Raw genomic sequence first — 27,293 nt, forward strand, 5'->3', positions numbered from 1 at the left:
ATGTTAATGACAACCCACCATTGTTTGACCAGCGGGAATACACCCAGGTTATTCCAGAGGTTGCCTTTCCAGGAACTTTTGTTGTACAGGTTACAGCACGTGACAAAGACCAAGGACCCAACGGAGATGTTCAGTACAGCATCCTGCAGAACGAAGGAACTCATTCAGACTGGTTCAGTGTTGATGCAGTCACTGGTATCGTCACCACCTTGACCCAGCTCGATTACGAAACGGACCCTACGCCGAGTGTAACTGTGGTTGCTGCTGACAGGGGTCGACCGCCTTTGTCTTCTACGGCTGTGGTCAAAGTGATCCTACAGGATATTAATGATAACGAACCAGTGTTTGGCAGCAAGTTCTACAATGCATCCATCAAGGAAAACGCCGCAGCAGGGACCTGTTTCATGGAGGTAGGACTGTTATTTCTTTGTCTGCAAATGCTGAATTTGTACTATACTGATTATTATGTAAAATTCTAAGGTTTTTGAGTGAGAAGTGTGTGAAAACCCCAGTGTGGAATGGCTGTATATTTAAGACAGATTGTTACAGTGCGCTTTTAAAGTATGTAAACTGAGTAAATGGAAACAGTCATTTTAGGAAATTGACTTGGAAACCAACATGATGAATTGTAAGATATTGGGGAGCGAGCTTAAGTAAGCTTTGTTTAGATTGGACCGCTTCAGTCGGGAGTTACTCACTCTCCTCAGGCTGTGGGGGATTGTTTTTTACTAGCTGTTTTAACTTGCACCTCACAGTGGTTTTCATTGTAGTGCAGAAGGTGGTGCAGGTGAGTTCACATTTAAAGACTTTTCACTTGGGAAATGAATCATAAATAATTAAGCAGTTCTGGCTGAAGTTCCTCTTAATGTTTTTTTCATAATGGTTCCATTAGTGATTCTTTTAGTTCTTTTTAAGTTAATATTATATAAAATGATTCCATTGGGAGATGATGAGTCAGTTGGACAATGCTGGTTGCGCTTTGTGTTTGATTCACCACAGATATTTGTTCTGTAATCGGACTACACTAGTCATGCTCTCTGTTTTACGCTGTAGATTCAGTAGTGGTGTTGTGACGTCACTGAACAAGTAGTGTAGGAAACTCGCCAGGTTACTTTAGTATGGTATTCTGTCCGCATTTGTGGATGGGTCAGTTGAGGTTTGCAATTTTGGTCTCCTCTGGCCTAGAATTCATAGTCCCTGTTGTCTGCTGACTATAAAAGACTATAAGAGACAAAGTTCTCTGGGTTTTATCAATGTCTGTACAGGGACTTCAAAGTGCTTTTCTAATAAGTTTCTCCACAGGCAAATTCAAAGCTCATAATACATTTCCTAGTAAATCAAAACGTGTAATTTCACATGGTCACATATCAAGTGAAGGCACATTAATGCTTTCTCTGTGGTGGATTTGTGCTGGCGGGGGTTGAGACACACTCCAGCGGGCTGACAGAGGGCCCAGCAGACGGGAACTTGGCCCTGGGGTTTCTCCGGAGAGAGGGTGGATCGTGCCTGGGAGAGGTTTTGGGACTGACTGACTCCTTGCTGCTGTAGAGTGGGAATAGGATCTGCGCAGGGTCAAGTGGGAGGTCTGGGAGTAAAATTAGACGTTTCATAGTGGTATTACTTAAGTTCGGAATTAGGAATTGGATCAGCAGCGCTCAGGTCTACAAATCGAGTGCAAATCAAATCTGATCGAGTGGCTCCTGTCTTGCTGTCAGTTTCCATCCTCGTTGAATGAGTGCTAATGGTTTGTAGACAGTTGCCAGAAGACTTGAGTTTTCAACACGAGAACAATATAAGGAGTTACTAAGTCTATCCTTACAACCATCAAAGCAAACTTGCCAAGGACGAGGTCCAAACCAACTGTCTCACAGGCTGTGGCATGAACGACTGCTGTAGATGGGAGCTGGCATGCCACTCAAGAGCAGTTGGGAGTTTGATGATGCACAGACTGCAGAAATCACTGCCAAATCCACATCCAAGCATCACAGCACGGCACTTGATGAGTTGCTTTTTTCCCTTCATCAGAGATCCCTGTGCGCAGAGTTCCCACCGCCTCCCTTTTTCTGAATCAAAGCTTCTGTCCAAATGCCATTACAATGGGGCTATTGTGATCATTCATTTAACATCTGAACTGGGCTTGATTTCATTTTTTCCAGTGTATCCCTCACAGCGGAGCATGATTAGTTTAATGTGTACTGGCACTGCAGATTTACTACATTTTAGGTTTTGTCACTTTGCTTGTGCGTCACTGCCGTTGGGCTGAGGAATAATTAACTGGGTTTTATTCCTCTTTCAGTTGAATTTCCACCCTTTGTAGCGTGAAAACTCAAACGACTATTCCCAGTTTTGTTTTAACCGCAAAGATAACTTGCAAAAGACTTGTGGCATTGGAATCAAGGGTGTCCAAAATTATCAGACATGTTACTAAATTCTTATAATAACCAAAACTCTGCTTTCAATTATTATAAACGTTAATTATCAGTCAGTTTAGTTTTCATTTGTTTTCATTACATCATTGTTAGCTGTATAGTTTCCTAGTTTCAAATTTAATTTGATTTTTAGTATTTTAAAGGGATAGTTCACCCAAAAATCTAAATTCTGTCATTATTACTCACCCTTATGTCCTTCCAAGCCTGTAAGACCTTTGTTCATCTTCAGAGTTTCCTAGTTTAGAATTTTATTTGATTTTGAGAATTTTAAAGGGATAGTTCACCCAAAAATCAAAATTCTGTTATTAATTACTCACCCTCATGTTGTTCCAAGACCTTTGTTCATCTTTGGAACACAAATTAGGATATTTTGATGAAATCCAGAGAGCTTTCTGTCCCTGCATAGACAGCAATGCAACTGACACATTCAAGGTCAGAAAGGTAGTAAGGACATCGTTACAAAGACTATTTTTGTTTTCTTTGCACACAAAAAGTATTCTTGTAGCTTTAGAAAATTACAGTTAAACCAACAATGACACATGGACTATTTTAACGATGTCCTTACTACCTTTCTGGGCCTTAAAGGAGTAGTTCACTTCCAAAACAAAAATGTATAGATAATATACTCACCCCCTTGTCACTTCCAAAACAAAAATGTATAGATAATATACTCACCCCCTTGTCATCCAAGATGTTCATGTCCTTCTTTCTTCAGTCGTAAAGAAATAGTTTTTTTCTCCCGATATAATGGACCTCTATGGTGCCCCTGAGGTTGAACTTCCAAAATACAGTTTAAATGCAGGTTCAAAGGGCTCTAAATGATTTCAGCCAAGGAAAAGGTTATTATCTAGTGAAACAATCAGTTATTTTCAAAAAAATACAATTTATATACTTTTTAACCTAAAACGCTCATCTTGTCTAGCTCTGCGTGAACTTTGTTCCGGTTCAAGACAGTTAGGGTATGTTGAATAACTCCCATCTCATTTTCTCCTCCAACTTCAAAATCGTCCTAAATCGCTGTTTTACCTTTTTTTGTAAAGGCCGTTTGACCTTTGTATGTTCACTTTGTAAATACTGGGTCGGTACTTCTGCAGCGATTCAGGGCGATTTTGAAGTTGGAGGACAAAATGAGATGGGGGCTTTTCGACATACCCTAACTGTCACGAACCAGAATACACAGAGTTCACACAGTTAGACAAGACAAGCGTTTGAGGTTAAAAAGTATATGAATTGTATTTTTTGAAAATAACTGATTGGCTTTGAAGCTGCATTTAAACTGGATTTTTGAAGTTCAAACTGGGGGGCACCATAGAAGTCCATTATATGGAGAGAAATTCTAAAATGTTTTTCTCAAAAAACAATTTCTTCACGACTGAAGAAAGAAAGACATGAACATCTTGGATGACAAGGAGTACATTATCTGTAAATTTTTGTTCTGGAAGTGAACTACTCCTTTAAACGTGTCAGTTGGGTTTTTGTCTATGAGAGTCAGAAAGCTCTTGGATTTCATCAAAAATATCTTAATTCGTGTTCTGAAGGTGAACAAAGGTCTTACGGGTTTGGAACAACATGAGTAATCAATGAGAGAATTTTCATTTTTGGATGAACTATCCCTTTAAGACTGCCAAAGATGTTTGAATTCAGGAGATGATTTGGAAAGGTTACAAAGTTGACAAAGTTTCCCATACTTTTGTCATTAGTCATTTCATTACTCAAGGCCTTTTATTTGTTATGTAAGTAACGATCCCAGCTGGTGTCATACCAAAGCCAAAATTTTGGTATCGATCCAACCCTGCCATTGTGTAATATTAGAACCCTTTAACCAGTCTGAGAGTTTGGAGCTCCTATGGAGGACACATATGAAAGGCTTCTCCTTGGTAGATGCGCAAGAATGGCTTGAACTCAGCTGCTGTTTTGTCTTCTCTGCTGGGACACTTCACTTTTTAAGGCTGCTATTCACAACACACTCCAACTGCGGTCTTGGACATGTTCACCACCGGGGTGACGGGCGTTTTTCACTCCGTGTGAGGCAGCTGCATAATTGGTACATTTAGTCAAGTCTCCCTTTTCTTAATGATTTGAATTGAGAGAGCTGTGAAAAAGATGGAGTGTGGTTGCTCCGCAGGTCTCCACAGCACAATAAGGCAGGAAAGGCCTTTGTCCTATTCAGATTCATTGAGAGTCCTGAACAATCATCTGTTAGCGTAGTCTTGTTAGCACCGCATTCTGTTTCTAAAGACTTAATTCGCTTTTTTTCTGAAACACTCATCTTTGTGCTTGTTTGTGCTCTTTTTTTTGTGAAATATAATGGGCTCCAGAAAACAGTACCGTTCTCATGCACAGTAGGGGTGGAGATAAATTGAATATTAAGGTTATATTAGCAGTAATCCCGCCGGCGTTATAAATTTTAGTTTTGTTTGGCCTTTACTAGTTAGGTTAATTTCACATGTGTTCTTTTCTTTCGATATTCATTAGTATGAGAGACTTATTATAAGAGATTCAAAAAAAAACTTTTTCAAGGAGTTTCACTGAATCAGTTTCAATGAATCAATTTTAGTCAATCAATTTTAAACTCTGATTCAACCTTTTGATGATTGTTTACATCATCGCTCAATGTTAATGGAAGTGTCCATGTGGCATTATATTTCAGTAAATTACGTTGATAAATAAATATTGCAATTCAATATTCTTCCTTGCATTCGTCAAGTAAAATCATTGTGTAAAACGTCTTTTTACTAGACTTTTACTCTTTTAAAGCTTCTTAGCTACAGTGGCTGGTTGGAATTGAATTGTAAAATTATAGTTCCTCTAATTCAGAAAAAAACATGACAGCATTTTAGATCAAATATGTGACCCTGGACCACAAAAGCAGTCTTAAGTAGCACGGATATATTTGTAGCAATAATCAACAATTCATTGTATGGGTTAAAATTATAGATTTTTTGTTTATGCCAAAAATCATTCAGGTTTTTAAGTAAAGACCATGTTCCATGAAGATATTTTGTAAATTCCTTACTGTAAATATATCAAAACTTAATTTTTGATTGGTAATATGCATAGCTAAGAACTTCATTTGGACAACTTTAAAGGCGATTTTTTTGCACCATTAGAATCCAGATTTTCAAATAGTTGTATCTTGGCCAAATATTGTCCTATCCTAACAAACCAAATATAAATAAATGGACTAGTTTTGTGGTCCAGGGTCACATACATGTCTAAAAATGTTTAAAAAATATGACAGATTTTTCTTCCAGCCCTAGTAGTCATCTAAGGAGGTGAAATGAGCCCCAACAATCCTCTTCTGTCATTACAAAAGTTACCCTGGCTTTTATGGGATGTTCTTCCTTCCTCATGGAGAGTTGTGTGTCTCCACAGCTCCTTATCTGATCTGACTTCACAGCTCATTAGGAGGGTGTCAGAACAACCTCACCACCTCAAAAACATCTTAGAGAGATCTGTCATCACTTGAGGCTTTTTAAGAACTTGAGAGGAGTCCGAATATTTGAGCCAAGCCAAAATATTTTGGCATTTGCTTGTTTCAGAACTCTGAGTACAACTTGTGCGTCTATCAGTTTTCCTTTGCAGCCTCGAAGACGTTTCCTGTCTCAGTCGTGCCTTGGCAATTCTCTGCTGGAAGTGAACTCCAAGTCCTGCACTGTCCTTGAAAAGACATCACTGATATTGTTCCATTTATCTTCCACAGTCTTTGATTGCCCCCGTGCCTTAAGAAAATAGACTCGCAGGGCTTTCTTTAGTCAAGGGCAGCACTTTATGTCTTTGCCTCATTGGCAGGTTTTTCAAAGGTGTATTCGTGTTCGGGACAATTTGGGGCATATTACTCATATCACTGCAGCCAGAGATGTGATCACTCACAGCATCAGACAAGTGCACTCCAGCTGTGTTTCTTTTCCTGCATCTTTAGACATTAAATCAGCCACATTGTTGGAAAGTCAGAAGCAGAAAGAGGTTTCCGGATACTGACAGCAACTGCTCTCCAAAACTTGATAGTAGTATGTGGAGTTGCTTAGCTTACTTATTTTCCAGAATGCAGATCCAGGATGAATCTGGACTACGAATCAGTAACAAATTGTTTAAATATGAAAACGTACTTACAGGCTGCGAGTCAGAAGTTTCAGACTGTTCTTGCAAAGTTAGAATTGCCCCACTTTATAGAAACAGACTTTGTGCACAGCTAGTATTGTAGGCTACTCTCCCAGGTTCAGGAAACAGTCCTCCATAAAATGCGCTGCACACACTCGTATATTTGCATTGTACTGTTCTGAAACAGTGTTGTAAATATGACTTTAGTCATTTGGAGGGCCAAACAAAGTAGTTTCGGTTTTGCAACGAAACACACAGCGACATAGCAGCGACGGCAACAATACTACAGCTAGAATAAAATGCCTTCTTTCTTTGCGCAAACATTTGGGCGGTGTTATGCAAATCTTCCCACACAGTGACGTAGATTTTAGGGGCGTGTTTGAATGAGCTGTTTTAGCGTCTTAACTTTTATAAAGAATATCTCTTTGGGTTTGAGACTTTAATCTTTGCAACTTGACAGATCTTATATATGCACAAACAGCTTGTAACACTTCAAAGGTAAACATTAAATCGCGTAATATGACCAATTTAAAGCAAAGTATGAATCTCATCAAGTTAGTGTTTTTAAGCATTTTACATTTATTCCAAAATAATAACTCAAGGCAGTAACAATTTAAGCAATATATTTGTGACCCTGGACCACAAAACTAGTCATAAGGGTCAATTTGGTAAAACTGAGATATTAAACCTTAGTTTTATATCTGTTTTATAATCTCAGCTGAAAAAAAATGCTTTCCGTTGATGTATGGTTTGTTAGGATAGGACAATATTTTGCCGAGATACAATTATTTGAAAATCCGGAATCTGATGGTGCAAAAAAATCTAAATATTGAAAAAATCGCCTTTAACGTTGTCCAAATGAAGTTTTTAGCTATGCATATTACTAATCAACAAATTAAGTTTTGATATATTTATGGTAGGAAATTTACAAATTATCTTCATAGAACATAATTAGTGGTGCTTGCCATAGGCAAAGCATCACTATTACTATTCGACATACTTATTATTATTCTTCTTCTTCTTCTTCTTCTTATTATTCTTCTTTGCGAAATTTCGGCGCGTAACTAGTCCAGCAGTTTTTGACGTAGACCCTCGAAACAGGTGTCAAATCGTGCGGCCTATATAGACTCGGTGTGCTATGACTTTTATAAGGGATCGGGGGTACGATGACATCACACGGGGCGAAAAAGCGCCCCAAAAACGTCCCATAGACAATGCATTGTGACAAACTTTGACGGGACGTAGTGCCGAGCGACAATTTCGCAGAAACACGTGATTCGCCACATTTGGAGAGGCTATCAAGCAGTGCGAGAACACACCACTCAATGGGGTATAAGTTGCACCCCTGGGGCGCAAAAGCGCCCCAAAGTGGCCCCATTGACTTACTATGGTGAGGGACGGCCCATGAAACACATGCGTTTTTCCTACTATGGTAATTTACATAGGGATTTTGCATTGGGAATAACTCAGCATCACATTGGCCTAGAGACATGGAGGCGGCCTCATTTTACTCAGATGGCCAATCAGACTCTCCGGATCATCATGAAGGTGTCAAGCCACGCCCTAGCAACCATTTAGGGCACCCTAACAACTGATCCCATAGACTTCCATTATAAGGGCCCAGATGCATATCTCTGGATCAGAGTGTCATAGAGACATGGGGGCGGACTCCTTTGAGTCGGGGCAGCAAACGCCCAATCACCAATCAACATTGACACCCCCTAGCAACCAAACAGAGTACCCTAGCAACCCAAAGCCACACAGGCATATCTTCAGACCTGAATGTCACAGAGACATGGGGGTTGGTTTATATCACTCATACTGGCAACTACACTTTACAGTGTCGTCATTGGCCACTCCCTAGCAACCAAACAGAGTACCCTAGCAACCCAAAGCCACACAGGCATATCTTCACACCTGAATGTCACAGAGACATGGGGGTTGGTTTAAATCACTCATACTGGCAACTACACTTTACATTGTCGTTATTGGCCACTCCCTAGCAACCAAACAGAGTACCCTAGCAACCCAAAGCCACACAGGCATATCTTCAGACCTGAATGTCACAGAGACATGGGGGTTGGTTTATATCACTCATACTGGCAACTACACTTTACAGTGTCGTCATTGGCCACTCCCTAGCAACCAAACAGAGTACCCTAGCAACCCAAAGCCACACAGGCATATCTTCACACCTGAATGTCACAGAGACATGGGGGTTGGTTTAAATCACTCATACTGGCAACTACACTTTACATTGTCGTTATTGGCCACTCCCTAGCAACCAAACAGAGTACCCTAGCAACCCAAAGCCACACAGGCATATCTTCAGACCTGAATGTCACAGAGACATGGGGGTTGGTTTATATCACTCATACTGGCAACTACACTTTACAGTGTCATCATTGGCCACTCCCTAGCAACCAAACAGAGTACCCTAGCAACCCAAAGCCACACAGGCATATCTTCACACCTGAATGTCACAGAGACATGGGGGTTGGTTTAAATCACTCATACTGCCAACTACACTTTACATTGTCGTCATTGGCCACTCCCTAGCAACCAAACAGAGTACCCTAGCAACCTAAAGCCACACAGGCATATCTTCTGACCTGAATGTCACAGAGACATGGGGGTTGGTTTATATCACTCATGCTGGCAACTACACTTTACAGTGTCGTCATTGGCAACTCCCTAGCAACCAAACAGAGTACCCTAGCAACCAATTAGCAAGACCTATATTTTTGTATCAGAATGTCGCATAGACATGGGAGTTGCTACTTTTGACTCATGCTAGCAAACTCTCAACATGCTACGCATGCTAGCACTCAATAGCTTCATGCTAATAGCAATTAGCTAAGGGTTAATCAGGCAAAGACCTCTATAACACTCCATAGTAATGATCTTTCACAAGTAGCAACTGCATACCAACACCATAGCAACTAGCCCGGTTACCTTAGCAACGGCCCTAGCAACCACCCAAGTACCCTAGCAACCGCATAGCAACTGCCCTAGCAACCACCCGAGTAACATAGCAACCGCATAGCAACACCTTAGCAACCACCCTGGGTACCCTAGCAACCGCATAGCAACACCCTAGCAACCACCCCAGATACCCTAGCAACCACATAGCAACACCTTAGCAACCACCCCGGGTACCCTAGCAACGGCCCTAGCAACCACCCCGGGTACCCTAGCAACCGCATAGCAACACCCTAGCAACCACCCTGGGTACCTTAGCAACCACATAGCAACACCCTAGCAACCACCCCAGATACCCTAGCAACCACATAGCAACACCTTAGCAACCACCCTGGGTACCCTAGCAACGGCCCTAGCAACCACCCCGGGTACCCTAGCAACCGCATAGCAACACCCTAGCAACCACCCCGGCTACCCTAGCAACGGCCCTAGCAACCACCCCGGGTACCATAGCAACCGCATAGCAACACCCTAGCAACCATCCTGGGTACCCTAGCAACCGATTAGCGTCACCCTAGCAGCCACCCTGGGTACCATAGCAACCGCATAGCAACACCCTAGCAACCACCCCCGGTACCATAGCAACGGCCCTAGCAACCATCATGGGTGCCATAGCAACTGCATATCAACACCCTAGCAACCGAGGGCCGAGTTTTGCCACTGCAAGCACCACTCACATTTTCTTCAGGAAATGTACATATCTAGTATTACTATTACTGTTCGCCCTGACAAAACTTCGGCGCGTAACTCGTCCCACACAGTTTGTCGTAGACCCATGAATGAGGTCTCAAATCGACCGGCTCATTGAGGAGAGGTGTGCTATGACTTTTCTAAGCGATCGGACCTACGATGTTCACACAGCGGAGGAAAAAGCGGGCTACAAAATCCCATTGATTTACAATGGCAGAATGTCTGTGTATTTGAATCTCAACTGTCACTTTCTCACAGACACACAGGCCCATAGGAACTTCGGTGCATAATTAGTCCGGCACCGTTTGCCGTAGACCCATGAATGAGGTGTCAAATGTTGCGGCTTATTGAGGAGAGGTGTGCTATGACTTTTCGGAGCGATTGGAGCTACGATGTTCAAACAGTGCACGAAAAAGCGGGCAAAATATCCTATAGACTTTCATTGGCAGAATGTTTATGCAGGCCCATAGGAACTTCGGCGTGTTACTCGTCCCGCACCTTTTGTCATAGACCCATGAATGAGGTGTCAAATGTTGCGGCTTATTGAGGAGAAGTGTGCTATAAATTTTTGAAGCGATTGGGTGTACGATTATCAAAAAGCGGGTGAGAAATTTGGTCAAAATCTCCAATAGACTTAACAATGCAATACAATTAGTAATATATCTTTGCATCAGAAAGTTATAAAGGTTTGTGGGTTTGGACTCTGACTATAAGTAGTGACCTATGATCTTCACAGCCACACCCTAGCAACCAATTACATCACCCTAGCAACCGAGGGCCAAGTTTTGCCACTGCAAGCACCACTCACATTTTCTTCAGGAAATGTACATATCTAGTCTTTACTTAATATCCTAATAATTTTTGTCATGAAAGAAAAATCGACAATTTTGACTCATACAATGTATTTTTGGCTATTGCTACAAATATACCCGTGCTACTTAAGACTGGTTTTGTGGTCCGTGGTCAAATTTTATTTGTGAACTTATGTTCAGCTTTTTTTTTTATTAGTTAACTTTTGACTATTTTTTTAATTATACAGATTATCAGTCATCAAAGTTAATAAATATTGGCCACAGACACAGAGATATACTAAAATTTCACCAAGCTGATTACTGACTAAAAACTCCCTCAGATCATGTTTTCATGCCATTTTAAATCTTATTTTGACATGAAGTGTACGTACTTTTTTAAATGAGTCTTCCCATTAATGCCGTTTTATTCATTCAGACTGATTTGCGAATGCGGAACGTGCACAAACACGAGGCAGGATTTACTTCGTAAACCAATGACAGCTAAACATATCCAGTCATATCCAATCATATTGCAATGATTGTCACGTGATTTTTCCCTCATTGATTCTTAGTTACCCCCCACCAAACTCACTGCATGCTTTAGGGGGTCTGTTAAAACTCAATGGGCTCAGGGGAGGCTCCTGATGTAACATCACCTGCTGGTGTCACTGTTGGACAGTGTTTCTTTAATGAGTTTAAAAACGAGCGATTTATATGCTTTTAAATGTTATATTTTGTAATATTGGGATTGTTTTTTATGTAGCATATTCAGGCACTCTAATACTCTTCTGAGCCATCAATGTCTTGTCTAAAACTATAAAAGTATTCAAAGAAATATGATCTAAAGTAGTTAAATGCTATGAATTCTGTTTATTTAATGTAATCTGTTTTTTTCTGTATTGTTTCAAACGTTGTTTATAGCAAATTATAGCATTGATCTCATTGCTCAGTTTTTACCCACTGGCTCAGTTTTTCTTTGAATGCTAGGCTCAAAGCATCAACTCAGCAGGCCTTTGCACGGACCTGGTTCCTGGTCTGAGGAGGAGTGGATGTCTGCATGCCTCATTAAGCTGCACACACACTACCATATGGCATTTTTCTCTTGATCAGATGTCCAGTTTTTTTGTTTCAGAATATGCCTCAGATGCTGCCTTTTTTTCCTCTGGTCTCCAAAAGCCATTCTCCGCTTTTCCAATGACTTGGTCACACTGCTTTAGTGGGCACAAAAGACGATCATTCCTCCACTCTGGTTTGATGCCAGACAACTTTGCATAGTTTTTGCTCGTTTTCACATCGGCCTTGAATAAAAGGATCATAGCAACGGCTTTTTGATCAATTTCTTTGGATACTGAAGCAGAAACTGTGTGGAAAATGCCTGCGGAGCTCAACATGGCCACTTTTGGTTATGGAAGTTGACTATTTATGACTTTAGTTTTTGTGAGAATAGAGCTCTAATGCAGTAGTGATTCAACAAGTTGACAGTTCAGTTTTTAAGTTTAAAATTTTAGATATATTCATGTAAATGTCATGTACACTACCAGTCAAAAGTTTTTGAACAGTAAGATTTTGAAAGTTTTTTTGATCAAAATACAGCAAAAACAGTAACATTTTTAAATATTTGTACTATTTAAAATAACTGTTTTCTATTTGAATATATTTTAAAATATAATTTATTCCTGTGGTTTCAAAGCTAAACTTTTAGCATCATCACTCCAGTCACACGATCCTTTAGGAATCATTCTAATATTCTGATTTGCTGCTCAAAAAAACATTTATTATTATTATTATTATTATTATTATTATTATTATGTTGAAAACAGCTAAATTGTTTTTTTCAGGTTTCTTTGGTGAATAGAAAGTTGAGAAGAACACCATTTATCTGAAATGGAAATCTTTTGTAACATTATACAAGTTTTTATCATTACTTTTAATCAATTCAAAGCAATAAAAAGTATTAATTTCTATGATTTCTTTTATACTGACTCCAAGCTTTTGAATGGTATAGTGTATAATGTTACAAAAGCTTTTTATTTCAGATAAATGCTGATCTTTGGATCTTACCATTCATCATATTATCCTGAAAAAGTGTACTCAACTGTTTTAAATATTGATGATAAAAGTAATAAAATCATATGACAATGAAGACTGGAGTAATGATGCTGAAAATGTAGCTTTGATAACAGGAATAAATTGCATTTTAAAATATTTAAATAGAAAGCAGTTATTTTAAATAGAAAAAATATTTAAAAAACATGTCAAAAAATATAGAACACTAACTGGAAGAAAAATATGTATATACACACAAACACACAAACATATTTGTCTGTTTTGCACTTCGATAAATGGCAGTTCGCATTACACGGTCTAATTTAAACAATTACAAGTAGCTTCCAAATATTTGCAAGTTTTGTAGATGTTTGTGCATAAACAGAAAAAGAAACGGCCCATCGAACGGTTCCAAATGCTCTTCATGTTGTTGAATGTTGCCTTGCTAATATTAACTTCTGAGCTCCCTGTTTAGTTGTGTAGTTGTTTACAGGCGAACCTTGCAATCAACGTAACCAACTAAGCAAATACAAGAAGAGGGCAAGCCAGGCAGACAGTCTCGGTGGCATACTTCTGTCCTCTCCCCTGCAGTCGCTCTATCACTTTTGGGCCAAGCCTCCGCTGTTTTTAGTTCTCCTCCGTGCTGCTCTTTCCTGCCGCTAACTGCCGTGCCCCTGCTACCCCGGCTCTGTGGTTTAGCACAGTATTTACACATAGCAGCCAAATTGCAGGAAACGAGATGTACTACTTAATGTGTTTGCAAATATAATACTTCCTCGAGCACTTCGTTTGAGGCCAAGCGGGCGCATTGAAGCGAATATAAACATGGACGCACATCTGGACGTTTTGTGGGTGTCCAGGTCAGAGTTGCTCCACTTGAGGCAACTGCCTGTGTTTTTATAGCACGTAGAGCCCATCAATTCAAATCTGATGCATCTGTCCAACTCTAGCAAGGGGGGAAATGTGTGACTTACTAGGGTGTGAAGGAAAGTGCTCACAGTGCATTGCTTAGCAGTGACAAATTTAAGATGCATGTGTGTGGTAAGACAACTGCAAGAAGTGGGAGAAGAAAGACTTACGGACTATTTTGTGGTTTTGGTATTAGACATTTTTGAATAGTTACTCGGGACGAGTTGATGAAAAATCTTGAAGTCTTTCGGGTTTTGTGGTTTGTTCTGTGTTTTCATTATAGCTGTTTGGTAGTCTCTAGTCAGGCTTTGGGTCTTAGTCAAGGTAGATGCTATATTAAGTTTGACAATTCTTTGTCAGTTATCTGTTAATATTGTGCATGCTCATTTCCTCTATTTTTACAATTTAGACCTTTATCATCGCCTCATGCTCACGTAAAATGAATTTTATAAGCTATACACTTCCAGTCGAAAGTTTTTAAACAGTAAGATTTTTAATGTTTGTTTTTAAAGAAAAGAAGTTTCTTCTGGTCACCAAGCCTGCATTTATTTGATCCAAAGTACAGCAAAAACAGTACAATTTTGAAATATTTTGACTATTTAAAATTTTGTTTTCTGTTTGAATAGATTTTAAAATGTTTTTCAGGTTTCTTTGATGAATAGAAAGTTCAGCGTTTATCTGAAATAGAAATTTCTAACTTTGAAATTTGTAGAGATTTGTAATATTATAAATGTCTTTATTATTACTTTTGAGTAATTTAAAGTATCCTTGCTAAATACAAGTAATAATTTCTATCATTTATGGGGATAAAAAAAATATAAATATAAATTTCTAGTAAATATCTAGAAAACATTCCAGAAATTTTGGAAACTTTCCAGGATTTTTTTGAATATTTCAGGGATTTTTGGAAAGTTTCCGGAAATTGGCTTGCAAAGGGATGAAAAATGTCCGGTAAATTTCCGGAAACTTTCCAAAAATCCCTGAAAAAATCCTGGAAAGTTTCCAAAATTTCTGGAATGTTTCCTAGATGTTTACTAGAAATGTTTTTTATATATAAATTAATACTTGCATTTAGAAAGGATACTTTTAATTGATCAAAAGTGATGATGAAGACATTTATAATGTTACAAATTTCTACAAATTTCTACAAATTAGAATGATTTCTGAAGGATCATGTGATCAGGATAAGGAAAAATTGCATTTTAAAATATATTCAAATAGAAAACGGTTATTTTAAATAGTAAAAATATTTAAAAATTGTCCTGTTGTTGCTGTACTTTGGATCAAATAAATGCAGGCTTGGTGAGCAGAAGAGACTTCTTTTAAAAAAACATTACACATTTTACTGTTCCAAAACTTTTGACTGGTACTGCAGTTTAATAACACTGTTTAATGTATTAGTTAGGAAATCTCTAAAAGAATATTTGTTTTTATACTGTACATTAAAACGTGTAATTCAGAATAGCAGACATTTGTTTTTCTTTTGTATTTAACTGAGTTGCATTCTTTTTGAAGCCTATGGCTCTTGAGGGACAGGATTTTACTATGTTTTTGGGGCTCCAGAGCTCACATCTGGAATCAGGGTAGTGCTGTTTGGGTGGCGACTGTCCATCCTGCTTGTCATTAGGTACTGTTGTTTGCCAGACTTTGTGCTGCAGGTGAGCAGGACCTCTGAAGATCACTGCCAAGATTTTGTGAAGACAGTGATGGATGAGCGACAGAGAGATAGAAAGGAAAATACAAAAACCTCCAGAGAGACAGTGGTGTCTGAGCAATTGGAGTGAAGCCTCAAATCAGCAGCTGGAGTTGGCTGTGAATGCTTCCCCACCGGTGACTCTACCACTGTCAGATGTTTGTGTGGTGTCTCTTTATACTTTCTGCTCATTCACTCACAATATCCTTTAGGCTACATCTACATTAACCTGAATACATTCTAAAATTTTCATTTTAAAACGCTGTCTTGCTCTTACTCACCATCATATGTGACTATGGACCACAAAACCATTCGAAAGGATCAGGTTTTCTTAAAATTGAGATTTATACATCATAAGTAAACTTTCCATTGATGTATGGTTTGTTAGGATAGGACAATATTTGGCTAAGATACAACTATTTGAAAATATGGAATCTGATATATATATAGAGAGAGATATTGAGAAAATCCCTTTTAAAGTTGTCCAAATTAAGTTCTTAGCAATGCATATTACTAATCAAAAATTAAGTTTTGATATATTTATGGTAGGAAATTAAGAAAATATCTTCATGGAACATGATCTTTACTTAATATCCTAATGGTTTTTTGGCATAAAAGACAAATGTATAATTTTGACCCATATAATGTATTGTTAGCTATGCTATAAATATCACATATGTTTGATCTAAAACACAACTGCCCTCATGTTTTGTCACAGGACAGCAATTGTGAGTACATGACTGTAATATAAACAGTGTACAAAGTAACATATCTTTGGAAACGGTGTAAAAGTAGCACATAACAGGCACAATACTGGTTTAAACATAGATATCTGTTGGTACAATATGCGTCACATGACTAAACATGCATCATCATATTCAAAAGCCTTCAGTTTTACAGATTTATTGATTTTTATAGATTTATCCACTCTGAAACGCTTCATTTTCCTTGACAAAAATGTCAGCAGAAGGCCAAAACGGAGAGAAAAAGATGCTTTTTATACGAAAATGTATTAGTGTGGACAAGAAAAATATATATTTTTAATCATATATGGCAATATTTATTTATTTTTTTTGCTTCCATTAAATTGATCTAAACAGCCCTAAACAAGGTACATTTACTAGAGTTGCAAAACGATTATTTGCGATTAATCGATTCAAAATAAAAGTGTATGTTTGCATACTATATGTGTGTGTACTGTGTATATTTATTATGCATATGTAAATACACACACATACATTTATATATTAAGGAAAAATATGTTAGATTTATATGTAAAATATCTATATTTCTGTATATATTTTTTTAATATATACATGTGTGTGCATTTATATAGACATAATAAATATACACAGTGCACACACATATAGTATGCAAACATAAACGTTTATTGTGAATTGATTAATTGTGACTAATCATTTTGCAGCTCACTTTACATTTTATTTCAAGTGGATTTAACACATTTTATAGAAACCTGTTTCCATCTTATGTTTTCCACAATATGGCTTTTTTCTTATTCTGTCTCACCTAAAATATTTTCTTAAAAATCTTACAATGATTGGTTTTATTTTTTGCTCTGAGGCAGAAATGGGCTTCCTTACATTTTCAGGCACATCTTGTTGCAAGGCGCACTGTAATTTCATGGAAGTGCCCTCTCGTAATTCATCTTGTCTTTTTATATATATTCCGGCCTAAACATCATAACCGCTGAGCAAATTGTCTCCATATTCCGAGCGTTGCTGCTTTAAAGAATGCATCCCTTATGTCTGCCAGCAACCTCAGGCCCCTGATTAAACTCTGCCAGTTGCAATAACGAGAATGCAATAATGCTACCAAGCAGGCGGCGCTCGGGATCTGAACCGAAGGCAGATTGCCCTGTTTCTCATTCTGAATAGGATTACTTAGAATTCAGTGAGATGAGTAATTGTTAGTACAAAGGTGAGAGAACATAATTTTGTTTGACTTTGCTTTATTTACGACTTAAGGTCCATATTGAATAACGCTGAGAATAAGATGTTTGTGAGTGTGTTGCTTACTTGGAAGAAGCACGTCTGTAAATCTCAACCGCTATACAAGAGGTTTAGTACGGCAGATATACAAACAACAGAACACACAAGATGTCCTGCGTCAGAAAAGGAGGAAGGAGACATTTCGGTGTTGTAACACTTGATTTCTTTATGTATTTTAGGGGTTGTGCACTCATAGCTCACACTGCTTTTTGATTATATCAATAAAAATGTCTATCAGCTGCTCCAGAAATCAAATACCTTGATGTTTCTGACATAGCAGAAGTGCATTCATGAAGAACACATATAATTGAGTTGTAAATTTGATGTGCCTGCTTATAGTTTCACAGTACATCAAATGTGCTTCCATAAAAATCGCATGGTTGTCTTATAAATCATCATTAGAGGATCTCTTGAGGGTCTCTTTGTAAGTGATTTGTATAATCGTAAGGTGTTAAGGTGGGAAGAGACATCATAATCTGCCTTAGATTCCTCACTAGATGCACCTGTGGGACACAATGCACGGCCAGGAGGAATCCATAAGAGAATCGGATTTATGGTAAGCCGGGAACCTCCTCAGATAGTCCGCGAGCTTGCGAAAGAACTAGTGTCGAGCTTAGTGATCTTAGCCACTCAGGTTTTTCTCTCCTGAAGACGATGTTCCATACGCCCTCCCTCACAGCTCATAAATACAAGGGGAATTAAACCGTCCCCCCATGAGGAGGAAGGATCTTTAGGACTTCTCGCCGATCTAATGGAAAACCGGTGACCTTCCGCTCCTGAGCTTTTACTAGGTGTTGGAGTAACTTTTCTCCCTCTTCTCATTTCTTAAACAGGGCAGTGCAGTCAGCCTCGAAAGACTTCATGGTGCATTGCCCAGAAACGTGGTCTTCAATGACAGCACCTTCATCTTCCTCAAATCCTCCTCGGCTCCATTAAAGGAAGCTGGAGGCGGTAGCTAGGAGCGCAGAGGGCTTGTCAATGATTCTGTAAAACAGCCGCAGTGTTGCTGAGAGGGTAGCAGGGGTTGGACACATGTTTTCAGCTTTGCCTCAAGTTAGAGTCCGTCGGGGCTTCATGATGGAGTGCTGGAAAGTAAATGAAAGGTCTAATGCGGTGCTTCTCAAACTTTTCCACCTCTGATCAAACTAGAACTAGTCAACTGATGATTGCGCTAATTAAAGAAGTTCACTTCCAGAACAAACATTTACAGATAATTTACTCATCCAAGATGTTCATGTCTTTCTTTCTTTAGTCATAAAGAAATAATGTTTTTTGATTTCTCTCCATATGGTGGACTTCTATGGTGCCCGCGAGTTTGAACTTCCAAAATGAAGTTTAAATGAAGCTTCAAAGGGCTCTAAATGATCCCAGCAGAGGAAGAAGGGTCTTATCTAGCAAAATGATTGGTTATTTTCAAAAAAATGTGCAATTTTTAAATGCTCGTCTTTGTCTAGCTCTGCTTGTACTCTGTGTTCCAGTTCAAGACAGTTAGGGTCTGTCGAAAAACTTCCATCTCATTTTCTCTTCCAACTTCAAAAATCATCCTACATCGCTGTTTTACCTTTTTTGCTAAAGGCGTTTAATCTTTTTTGCACATTTACTTTGTGAACACTTGGTCTGTACATCAACAGCGATGTAGGACAATTTTGAAGTTGGAGAAGAAAATTAGATGGGAGTTTTTCGACCTACCCTAACTGTCTTGAACTGGAATACACAGAGTACACGCAGAGCTAGACAAGACAAGCATTTGAGGTTAAAAGTATATAAATGGTCAAATTTTTTAGAAAATAACCGATCGTTTCGCTAGATAAGACCCTTCTTCCTCGGCTGGGGTCATTTAGAGCCCTTTGAAGCTGCATTTAAACTGCATTTTGGAAGTTAAAACTCGGGGGCACCATAGAAGTCCACTATATGGAGAGAAATCCTGAAATATTTTCCTCAAAAAACACAATTTCTTCACGACTAAAGAAAGACATGAACATTTTGGATGACAAAGGGGTGAGTAAATTATCTGTACTTTTTTGTTCTGGAAGTGATCATCTCCTTTAAATCAGTGTGGCAACATCAGTAGTCAGTACTTTACCTGTTAACATCCTGCCGCAAAATTGGTTTTACTTGGATTAGCTTGTTTAAACTGGTTTTAGCTGGGTTATGCTGGTCTTCCAACCTGGTCAAGTTGTCTCTCAGGTGAAAAGGACCCAAAAACCTCTAAAACTAGCCAACATGATTCATCTGACTAGGTTGGGAGTCCAGCTAAGACCAGAAAAACATGCTTAGGCTGGTTTAATGCATAGATTATGTTTGTACTTAGAGACTCAGACACTCAGAGGCAATATGTGACCCTGGACCACAAAACCAGTCATAAGGGTATGTTTTTTTTTTAATCTGAAAGCTGAAATAAGCTTTCCATTGATGTATGGTTTGTTAGGATAGGACAATATTTGGCTGAGATACAACTTTGACAATCTAGATCTGAGGGTGCAAAAAAAACTAAATATTGAGAAAATCGTTTTAAAAGTTCAAATGAAGTTCTTAGCAATGCATATTACGAACCAAAAATTGATATATTTACGGTAGGAAATTTACAAAATATCTTTATGGAACATGATCTTTACTTAATATTCTAATGATTTTTGGCATAAAAGAAAAATCTATCGTTTTGACCCATACAATGTATTTTTGGGTATTGCTACAAATATACCTGTACTATTTAAGACTGGTTTTGTGGTCCAGGATCACATATTAAAATTGCATGTACAGTAGTTAAAAAATAGAAAGCAAATTTAGAAAAATACCAATACCTAATTCATGAGGCGTGTCACCTGGCGGTCAGCACAGTTTGAGACCACTGGTCAAATGTATTTCCATCAGGTGCCCTGCTGGAATCAGATCTCAGTCTCGAGTCTTCTGTGCACCGCCATCTTCTGAAGCACCTTCGCTTTGATCTTACTGCATCCCTGTGCCGTTTCGGCTACAACATTACTTTTCAAATGTATTCCTCATATCAGACAGCCAGGAGGTATCCCACACAAGACGATTTATGCATGGCTAATGCACCTTGTACAGGGCACAGATTTCAGAACATGTCATATCATCAGATGTCTCTAATCAAAAACATTAATGCTGTCAGAATAGTGCTGCTTGACTTCGAGATGGAAATGCGGACCTACCGGGTTCTGATGCAATAGCGATTCTTCTTTCTGTTTGAAGTCTGGTTCAAGTGTAAACCTGACTGCTTTATCAAAGCCTTCCGTTTCTGTTTGAGAAGTGATTCTGACATTCTAGGCAGCATCCTCAGTGTTTTTAAGTCTAGACACGAACTTGATCACCTCTTCTTGTCCTGGATGACACTCGGAAACCATTCTTTAAAGTCAACATTAAATCAAAATGGGCCGTATTTACTTTCTTTGTAGACGATTCTTCATCAAAGAAAAATACGTTATCTTTTATGAAACTTTAATAACTTGCTCAGTCTCTCAAATTATTTTTTTCAGTGAGATCATCTGAAAAGTATGATAGCCCATTTCTGCCACTGAATAAAAAACTGTGTAAGCGAGTTTACATCTCACAATTCTGACTTTTTTCTCAGAATTGCGTGATACAAACTCGCAATTGCAATTTAGAAAGTCATAATTGCGAGACATAAACAATTTTGAGAAATAAAGTCGCAATTCTAAAACAATAAATCCACAGTTATGAGAACTTGTATACGAAATATTGTAGAATATAAACTCAATTGAGGAAAAAAAAATCTGAATTGTGAGATACAAACTTGCATTTGCAAGAAAAAAGACCGAAATTTTGAGTTTCTATCTCACAACTCTGACTTCATTTCTTACAACTGTGAGTTTATATCAAACAATTCTGAGAAAAAGTCAGAATTGTGAGTTTGTATCACAATTCTGAGAAAAAAAGAAATGAAGTCAGAAATTCTGACTTTAGTTGCAGTTCTGAGAAATTGAGAAAATTGTGGAGTTGCGAGAAAAAAAATCAGAATAGTGAGTTTTTATCTCATAATGCTGGTTTAATTTTTTGTAATTGTGAGTTTATATCACACAATTCTGAGAAAAAAGTCAGTTTAAAAAAAGTTTGTATCTCACAACTCTGACTTATAACAACTTAAACTTTAACTTGCAATTGCAATTGCAATTGTCAGACTTTTTTTCTCAGAATTACGTGATATAAACTTGCAATTGCGACTTATAAAGTCAGAATTGCAATACAGTTATGAGAAATAAAGTCGCAATTCTAAGAAACTGCGAGAAAATTGCAGAATTGAGAAAAAAATTTCAGAATTGTCCGTTTTTATCTTGCAATTCTGACTTTATTTCTTGCAATTGTGTTTATATCACAAGTCTAAGAGAAAAAATCTTAATTGTGAGATTTTATCTCCCAATTCTGACTTTATAACTCGTAATTGTAAGTTTATATCATGCAATTCTGAGAAATAAGGTCAGAATTGCATGATATAAAGGTTAAAGTCAGAATTGCGAGACGAACAAATTCTGAGAAATTGTAAGAAAATTGTGGATTCGCGAGAAAAAAGTCAGAATTGCAATTCTGGTTTTATTTTTCGTAATTGTGAGTTTATATCACACAATTCTGAGAAAAAAGTCGGAATTGTGGGTTTTTTATCTCGCAATTCTGACTTTATAACTTGCAATTGCCAGTTCATATCATGCAATTCTGAGAAAAAAGTCAAAATTGCGAGATAAACTTTTTTCAGAATTGCGTGATGTAAACTCGCAATTATGAATTAGAAAGTCAGAATTGCGAGATGAACTAATTCTGAGAAATAAACTCACCATTTTAAAAAATAAAGTCACAATTCTAAAAAAAATTGTGAGAAAATTGTGGATTTGCGAGAAAAAAAGTCAGAATTTGTTCATCTCGCAATTCCGACTTTATTTCTTGCAGTTGTGAGTTTATATCATGCAATTCTGAGAAAAAAAGTCATAATTATGAGTTTGTATTATGCAATTCTGAGAAAAAATTGAGAGATAAAAAGTCGCAATTACCTTTTTTACTTTTTATACAGTGGCGGAAACAGTCTTGCATAGAAGCCAAATATTTAGATGTGTTTTGTAGTTCTTGCCAACCTAGGCCTTTCTTGCCAGTAATTAAAGCCCTTCTGAAAAAAAACATCTTAAACCAGCCTAAGCTGGCTTGCTGGTCCCAGCCTGGTCAGGTTGGTCTGTCGGCTGGTTTTAAAGACATTTTGAGCTGGTTAAAGCAATTTCTCTTCACTCTGAAATATGTCACATTGCAAATGGTTTGCTGGATGGGGAATAATAGCAGTTCATCTTGACTTTAAATATTTAAGATGCATTCAGTACTGTGACTGTGCAGTAACGTGCACTGCTTAAATTAAGCTATAGTCAACACGCCGCAGTGCGGTTTTCTTTTCTATAAGTCTGTGTGGCATAAATCTGTGCTGGTGTCAGTGTCTATCAACTCTAACACTGCTAACCATCATCTGTGATTACTCAAATGTGATTATTTATGATCTTTCTCTGGCTTTCTGTCCCTCCTAGCTTGCCTGGAGGATCCATTACAGAGGCATTTATTTCTCATTTATTCCTTATCCAAGTATCATCCAAAAAGTCCATGCATGCTTCCTTTCATTGCAGAGAAGAGAAATACGAACCTTGGATTGCAATTCAAATGTCCAGATTATTGCAGATGACATTAGCAAAGGTTTATAGTTGTTGATTTGCACGCATGTAAATGTTCAAGTATACCGATACAGGGCTTTATTCCATTCTCAACTGAAGCTCTGTCAGCACATCATCTCAGAGAACCACACGTAGTAGCCCTAAAGGAAAAATGACCATTGGCAGCTGCCGAAAAGGTTTATGATCGAGCAAGAGGTGCTGCTGTCGGTTGTTTGAATCCGGGCCTAATGACGTGGGTTAAAAGAGACGCTTGTGACGGTTTCTTGCAAGGGATTTGAACCTAAGTAAAGGCTTTAAATATTGCTATTAATCTGCGCTTGCCATCGATGAAATGACTTACATCTATTCATCATTCGCACAGGCACATGAGCACATGAGCACATGAGCACACACCCTTCCTTGGCACCGGTAGTTCGCGAAGCGAAGCCACTGAAGGCAGAGAGAACAAAGAGAAAAATGGATTGGGACAAGTCCGGAAAATATGAGCGAACAGAACAAAGAGCAGGAAGGAGGTGATTGGCATGCAGTGGCGAAGGCTCCGAAAAAAGTAGAGCGATACTGATTGATGGAGGTTCGGATAGAGAACAGAAAAGAAAGAAAGGTGCACTTCTAAACTCGCTGTGATGAGCAATAGCTGTCTTAGGAATTGGGCTGCAGTATTGGATGCAATGACAATGAGAACAGACTTTTTGTCTGTGTCTTTCTTCTTTTTTGAAGGGGACTGCTATCATACTGCTAACTAGTTTGAGGTCAAAAGTTTACATCCCCCTTTCAGAATCTACAAATTATTTCACCAAATTAAGAGGGATCATACAAAATGCACGTTATTGTTTATTTAGTACTGACCTAAATAAGATATTTCACATAAAAGATGCTTACATATAGTCCACAAGAGAAAATAATAGTTGAATTTGTAAAAATGACCCTGTTCAAAAGTTTACATACACTTGATTCTTAATACTGCGTTGTTACCTGAATGATCCACAGCTGTGTTTTTTTTGGTTTAGTTATAGTTGTTGATGAGTCCCTTGTTTGTCCTGAACAGTTAAACTGCCTGCTGTTTTTCAGAAAAATCCTTCAGGTCCCACAAATTCTTTGGTTTTCCAGCTTTTTGTGTATTGATCCAACAGTGTGTATTTGATCCAACAGTGAATGAATGTATGATTTTGAGATCCATCTTTTCACTCTGAGGAGATCTGAGGGACTCGTATGCAATTATTACAGAAGGTTCAAACACTCCAGAGGGAAAAACCATGCATAAGAGCTGGGAACTTTTAGAATTTGAAAGCTCAAGGCTAAACGTAACTTATTTTATCTTCTGGGATACATGTAACCAACTTCTGTAGCCTCTGATGGGCAATACAAAATGAAAAAAAATGTGATCTTACTGCAAAATAAGAAAAATTTACACATTTTCATTCTGTTCAAAAGTTTTCACCCCCTGCTGTTAATGCATGTTTTTTCCTTCTAAAGCATCAGTGAGTGTTTGAACCTTCTGTAATAGTTGCATATGAGTCCCTCAGTTGTCCTCAGTGTGAAAAGATGGATCTTAATATCATATAGTCATTGTTGGAAAGGGTTCAAACACAAAAATGCTGTAAAACCAAATAAATTTGTTGGACCTGAAGAATTTTTTTGAAGAACAGCAGACAGTTTAACTGTTCAGGACAAACAAGGGACTCATGAACAACTATTACTAAACAAAAAAACACAGCTGTGGATCATTCAGGTAACAACACAGTATTAAGAATAAATAAAAAATAACATCCATAATATTGATAAAATAATTAATATTTTGCCGAATCGAAAAGGAAAAGGAAAGGAGGTGACGTGAGGCCAAGTATGGTGACCCATACTAGGAATTTGTGCTCTGCATTTAACCCATCCAAGTGCACACACACAGTAGTGAACACACACCCAGAGCAGTGGGCAGCCATTGCTGCGGCGCCCGGGGAGCAGTTGGGGGTTTGATGCCTTGCTCCAGGGACTCACCTCAGTCGTGTTATTGAGGGTGGAGAGAGTGCTGTACATTCACTCCCCCCACCTACAATCCCTGCCTGACCTGAGACTCGAAGTCTGACTCTCTAACCATTAGGCCACGGCTGCCCCAATGGCTGCTGGCAGCGGTGGGATGGCAGGGGAGGGGGTGTAAACTTCTGACCTAAACTGTATAGAGGTTTTCTTTCTTAGATTTTATTTTTGGTTCTTTTCACTTTAGGTTTTATTCCCTATAGTTGTATGCATTTTTATGCATTTCATGTATTTGAAGATTTGAGAAGTGTTAGTCTTCAACACACGTTCATTACAGTACCTGGACGCACCAATGCCGAAAACTGACATTGAAGTGAAGAAATTGTTGAATAAAGTTGTTATTTTTGTTTTCTTAGTGCACAAAAAGTTTATAACTTTACGATTGAACCACTGATGTGACATGGACTATTTTAACAATGTCCTTACTACCTTTCTGGGCCTTGAATGTGTCAGTTGTTTTGCTGTCTAAGCAGGGTCAGAAAGCTTAATTTGTGTTTCGAAGATGAACAAAAGATCTTACAGGTTTGGGACGACACGAGGGTGAGTAATTAATGACAGACTTTTCATTTTTGGGTGAGCTATCCCTTTATGCTTTACTGTGGCTGCCATCACTTGTAGACTTTATTGGTTAAGAAAATAGAGCATCTCTGTCTTTGTAGAGTTCATCATTGTGAACATGTCTATTTCAATATACTCATCAAAGGCTGTTTAGCTATTAGTGGATTATGTCTCCGAGTGAGTGAGTTTATTCTACAGAAAATCAATGAGCTGTTTAAGAGCACATACGTTTGTCGAGTCTGTTGCATAAAGGCCTGCTGCGCTCTGAGAGCCCTGTGTGTTTATCTAGTATGTGTGATGTATGCCTGGCCGACAGTGGCAGCAGCAGGGCACGGGTCACTGACGGCCAAACTCAAAGGACACACCGGCAGACTCATCCTCCCCCTCGCTTCCTCCTCTGCTTCTTTCTCTTCTTTGTTTCTCGTTTGTGTACATATGAGGCGACTTCCTTGTCTTGGCGGATCTGTCTCCCCGGGGTCCTGATAAGGGATCTGGGTGGTCTGATGAGGTGCCAGCGTGATTAGATTAAATTTATTATCCGTTTTCCGCCAGATGGGGAAGAAACGAGGTGTTATCGAAGCAGACAACACTTGTAGTTTTCAAAAAGACTAATCTCACACCTAAATAATGTAGTCTCTCTTTCATCCGCATTCACTGATGAGCAAACACTGCCAGCTCTAGGGTTCTTAATGGGTCATAGACATGGCGCTTAGTATGTTATTTTTTTCCACAGATCTGTTAATTTATTAACAAATACTTTATTTATAAATTAAAAGATGCTATTTATGGATGGATTGATTTGACTACTCTTATATAATAAGCATTATGTGGTGTGACTCATATTTTTCCCAAATTATCACAGTTTATTCGCTATAGTTATATAAAATATGACAAGAACAGAATAAATTAATCTTGATAATGTCAGATAACTTTGATAGAAAGGTATGTAACAAAACATGGTCAGGTCAATGTGTCAAATCAAATTTTTGGTCCCAAAGTTTTGTTAATTTTACTGGTAGTCCACTGTATGAAGAATTTTATGGGAGTAATATGTCACAGTTTACTTTATTTTGCTATCTTCACTTACATAAATGAACTATAGCGTCCTGCACCCACTAGTAAAAAAATATCAAAAATTATATCTGGTGTCTGAATAGTTTTTGTTTTGACTGTATGTCATATACCTTTATATAAAATATAGCTAAATATTAAATATTTAAATATTTAATAATTGTTAATATATTTAAATATTCACATATTATGTGTTTATATATGTGATTATTATTAAATATTTATAATTTGTATATATATATATATATATATATATATATATATATATATATATATATATACAATATTTAAATATAGGATATGCATTT

The 27,293-nt window shown here is 38.0% G+C and overlaps 2 protein-coding genes across 2 annotated transcripts in view; one reads left to right on the forward strand and one right to left on the reverse strand.

Moving 5' to 3' along the window:
• b3glcta (beta 3-glucosyltransferase a) overlaps nucleotides 1-27,293 on the reverse strand; it is a 397,462-nt gene that overhangs the window by 57,996 nt on the left and 312,173 nt on the right. The gene's annotated exons all lie outside the window — the stretch shown is intronic.
• The window catches only part of dchs1a (dachsous cadherin-related 1a), a 131,904-nt gene that overhangs the window by 2,927 nt on the left and 101,684 nt on the right, over nucleotides 1-27,293 (forward strand). The window contains exons 2-3 of the mRNA XM_073818241.1: nucleotides 33-410; nucleotides 18,484-18,601. Coding sequence (XP_073674342.1) covers nucleotides 33-410; nucleotides 18,484-18,601 — 496 coding nt within the window. The remainder of the gene's footprint in view (nucleotides 1-32; nucleotides 411-18,483; nucleotides 18,602-27,293) is intronic.

This window comes from Garra rufa, chromosome 14, assembly GCF_049309525.1.
Source record: "Garra rufa chromosome 14, GarRuf1.0, whole genome shotgun sequence".
NCBI lineage: Eukaryota > Metazoa > Chordata > Actinopteri > Cypriniformes > Cyprinidae > Garra > Garra rufa.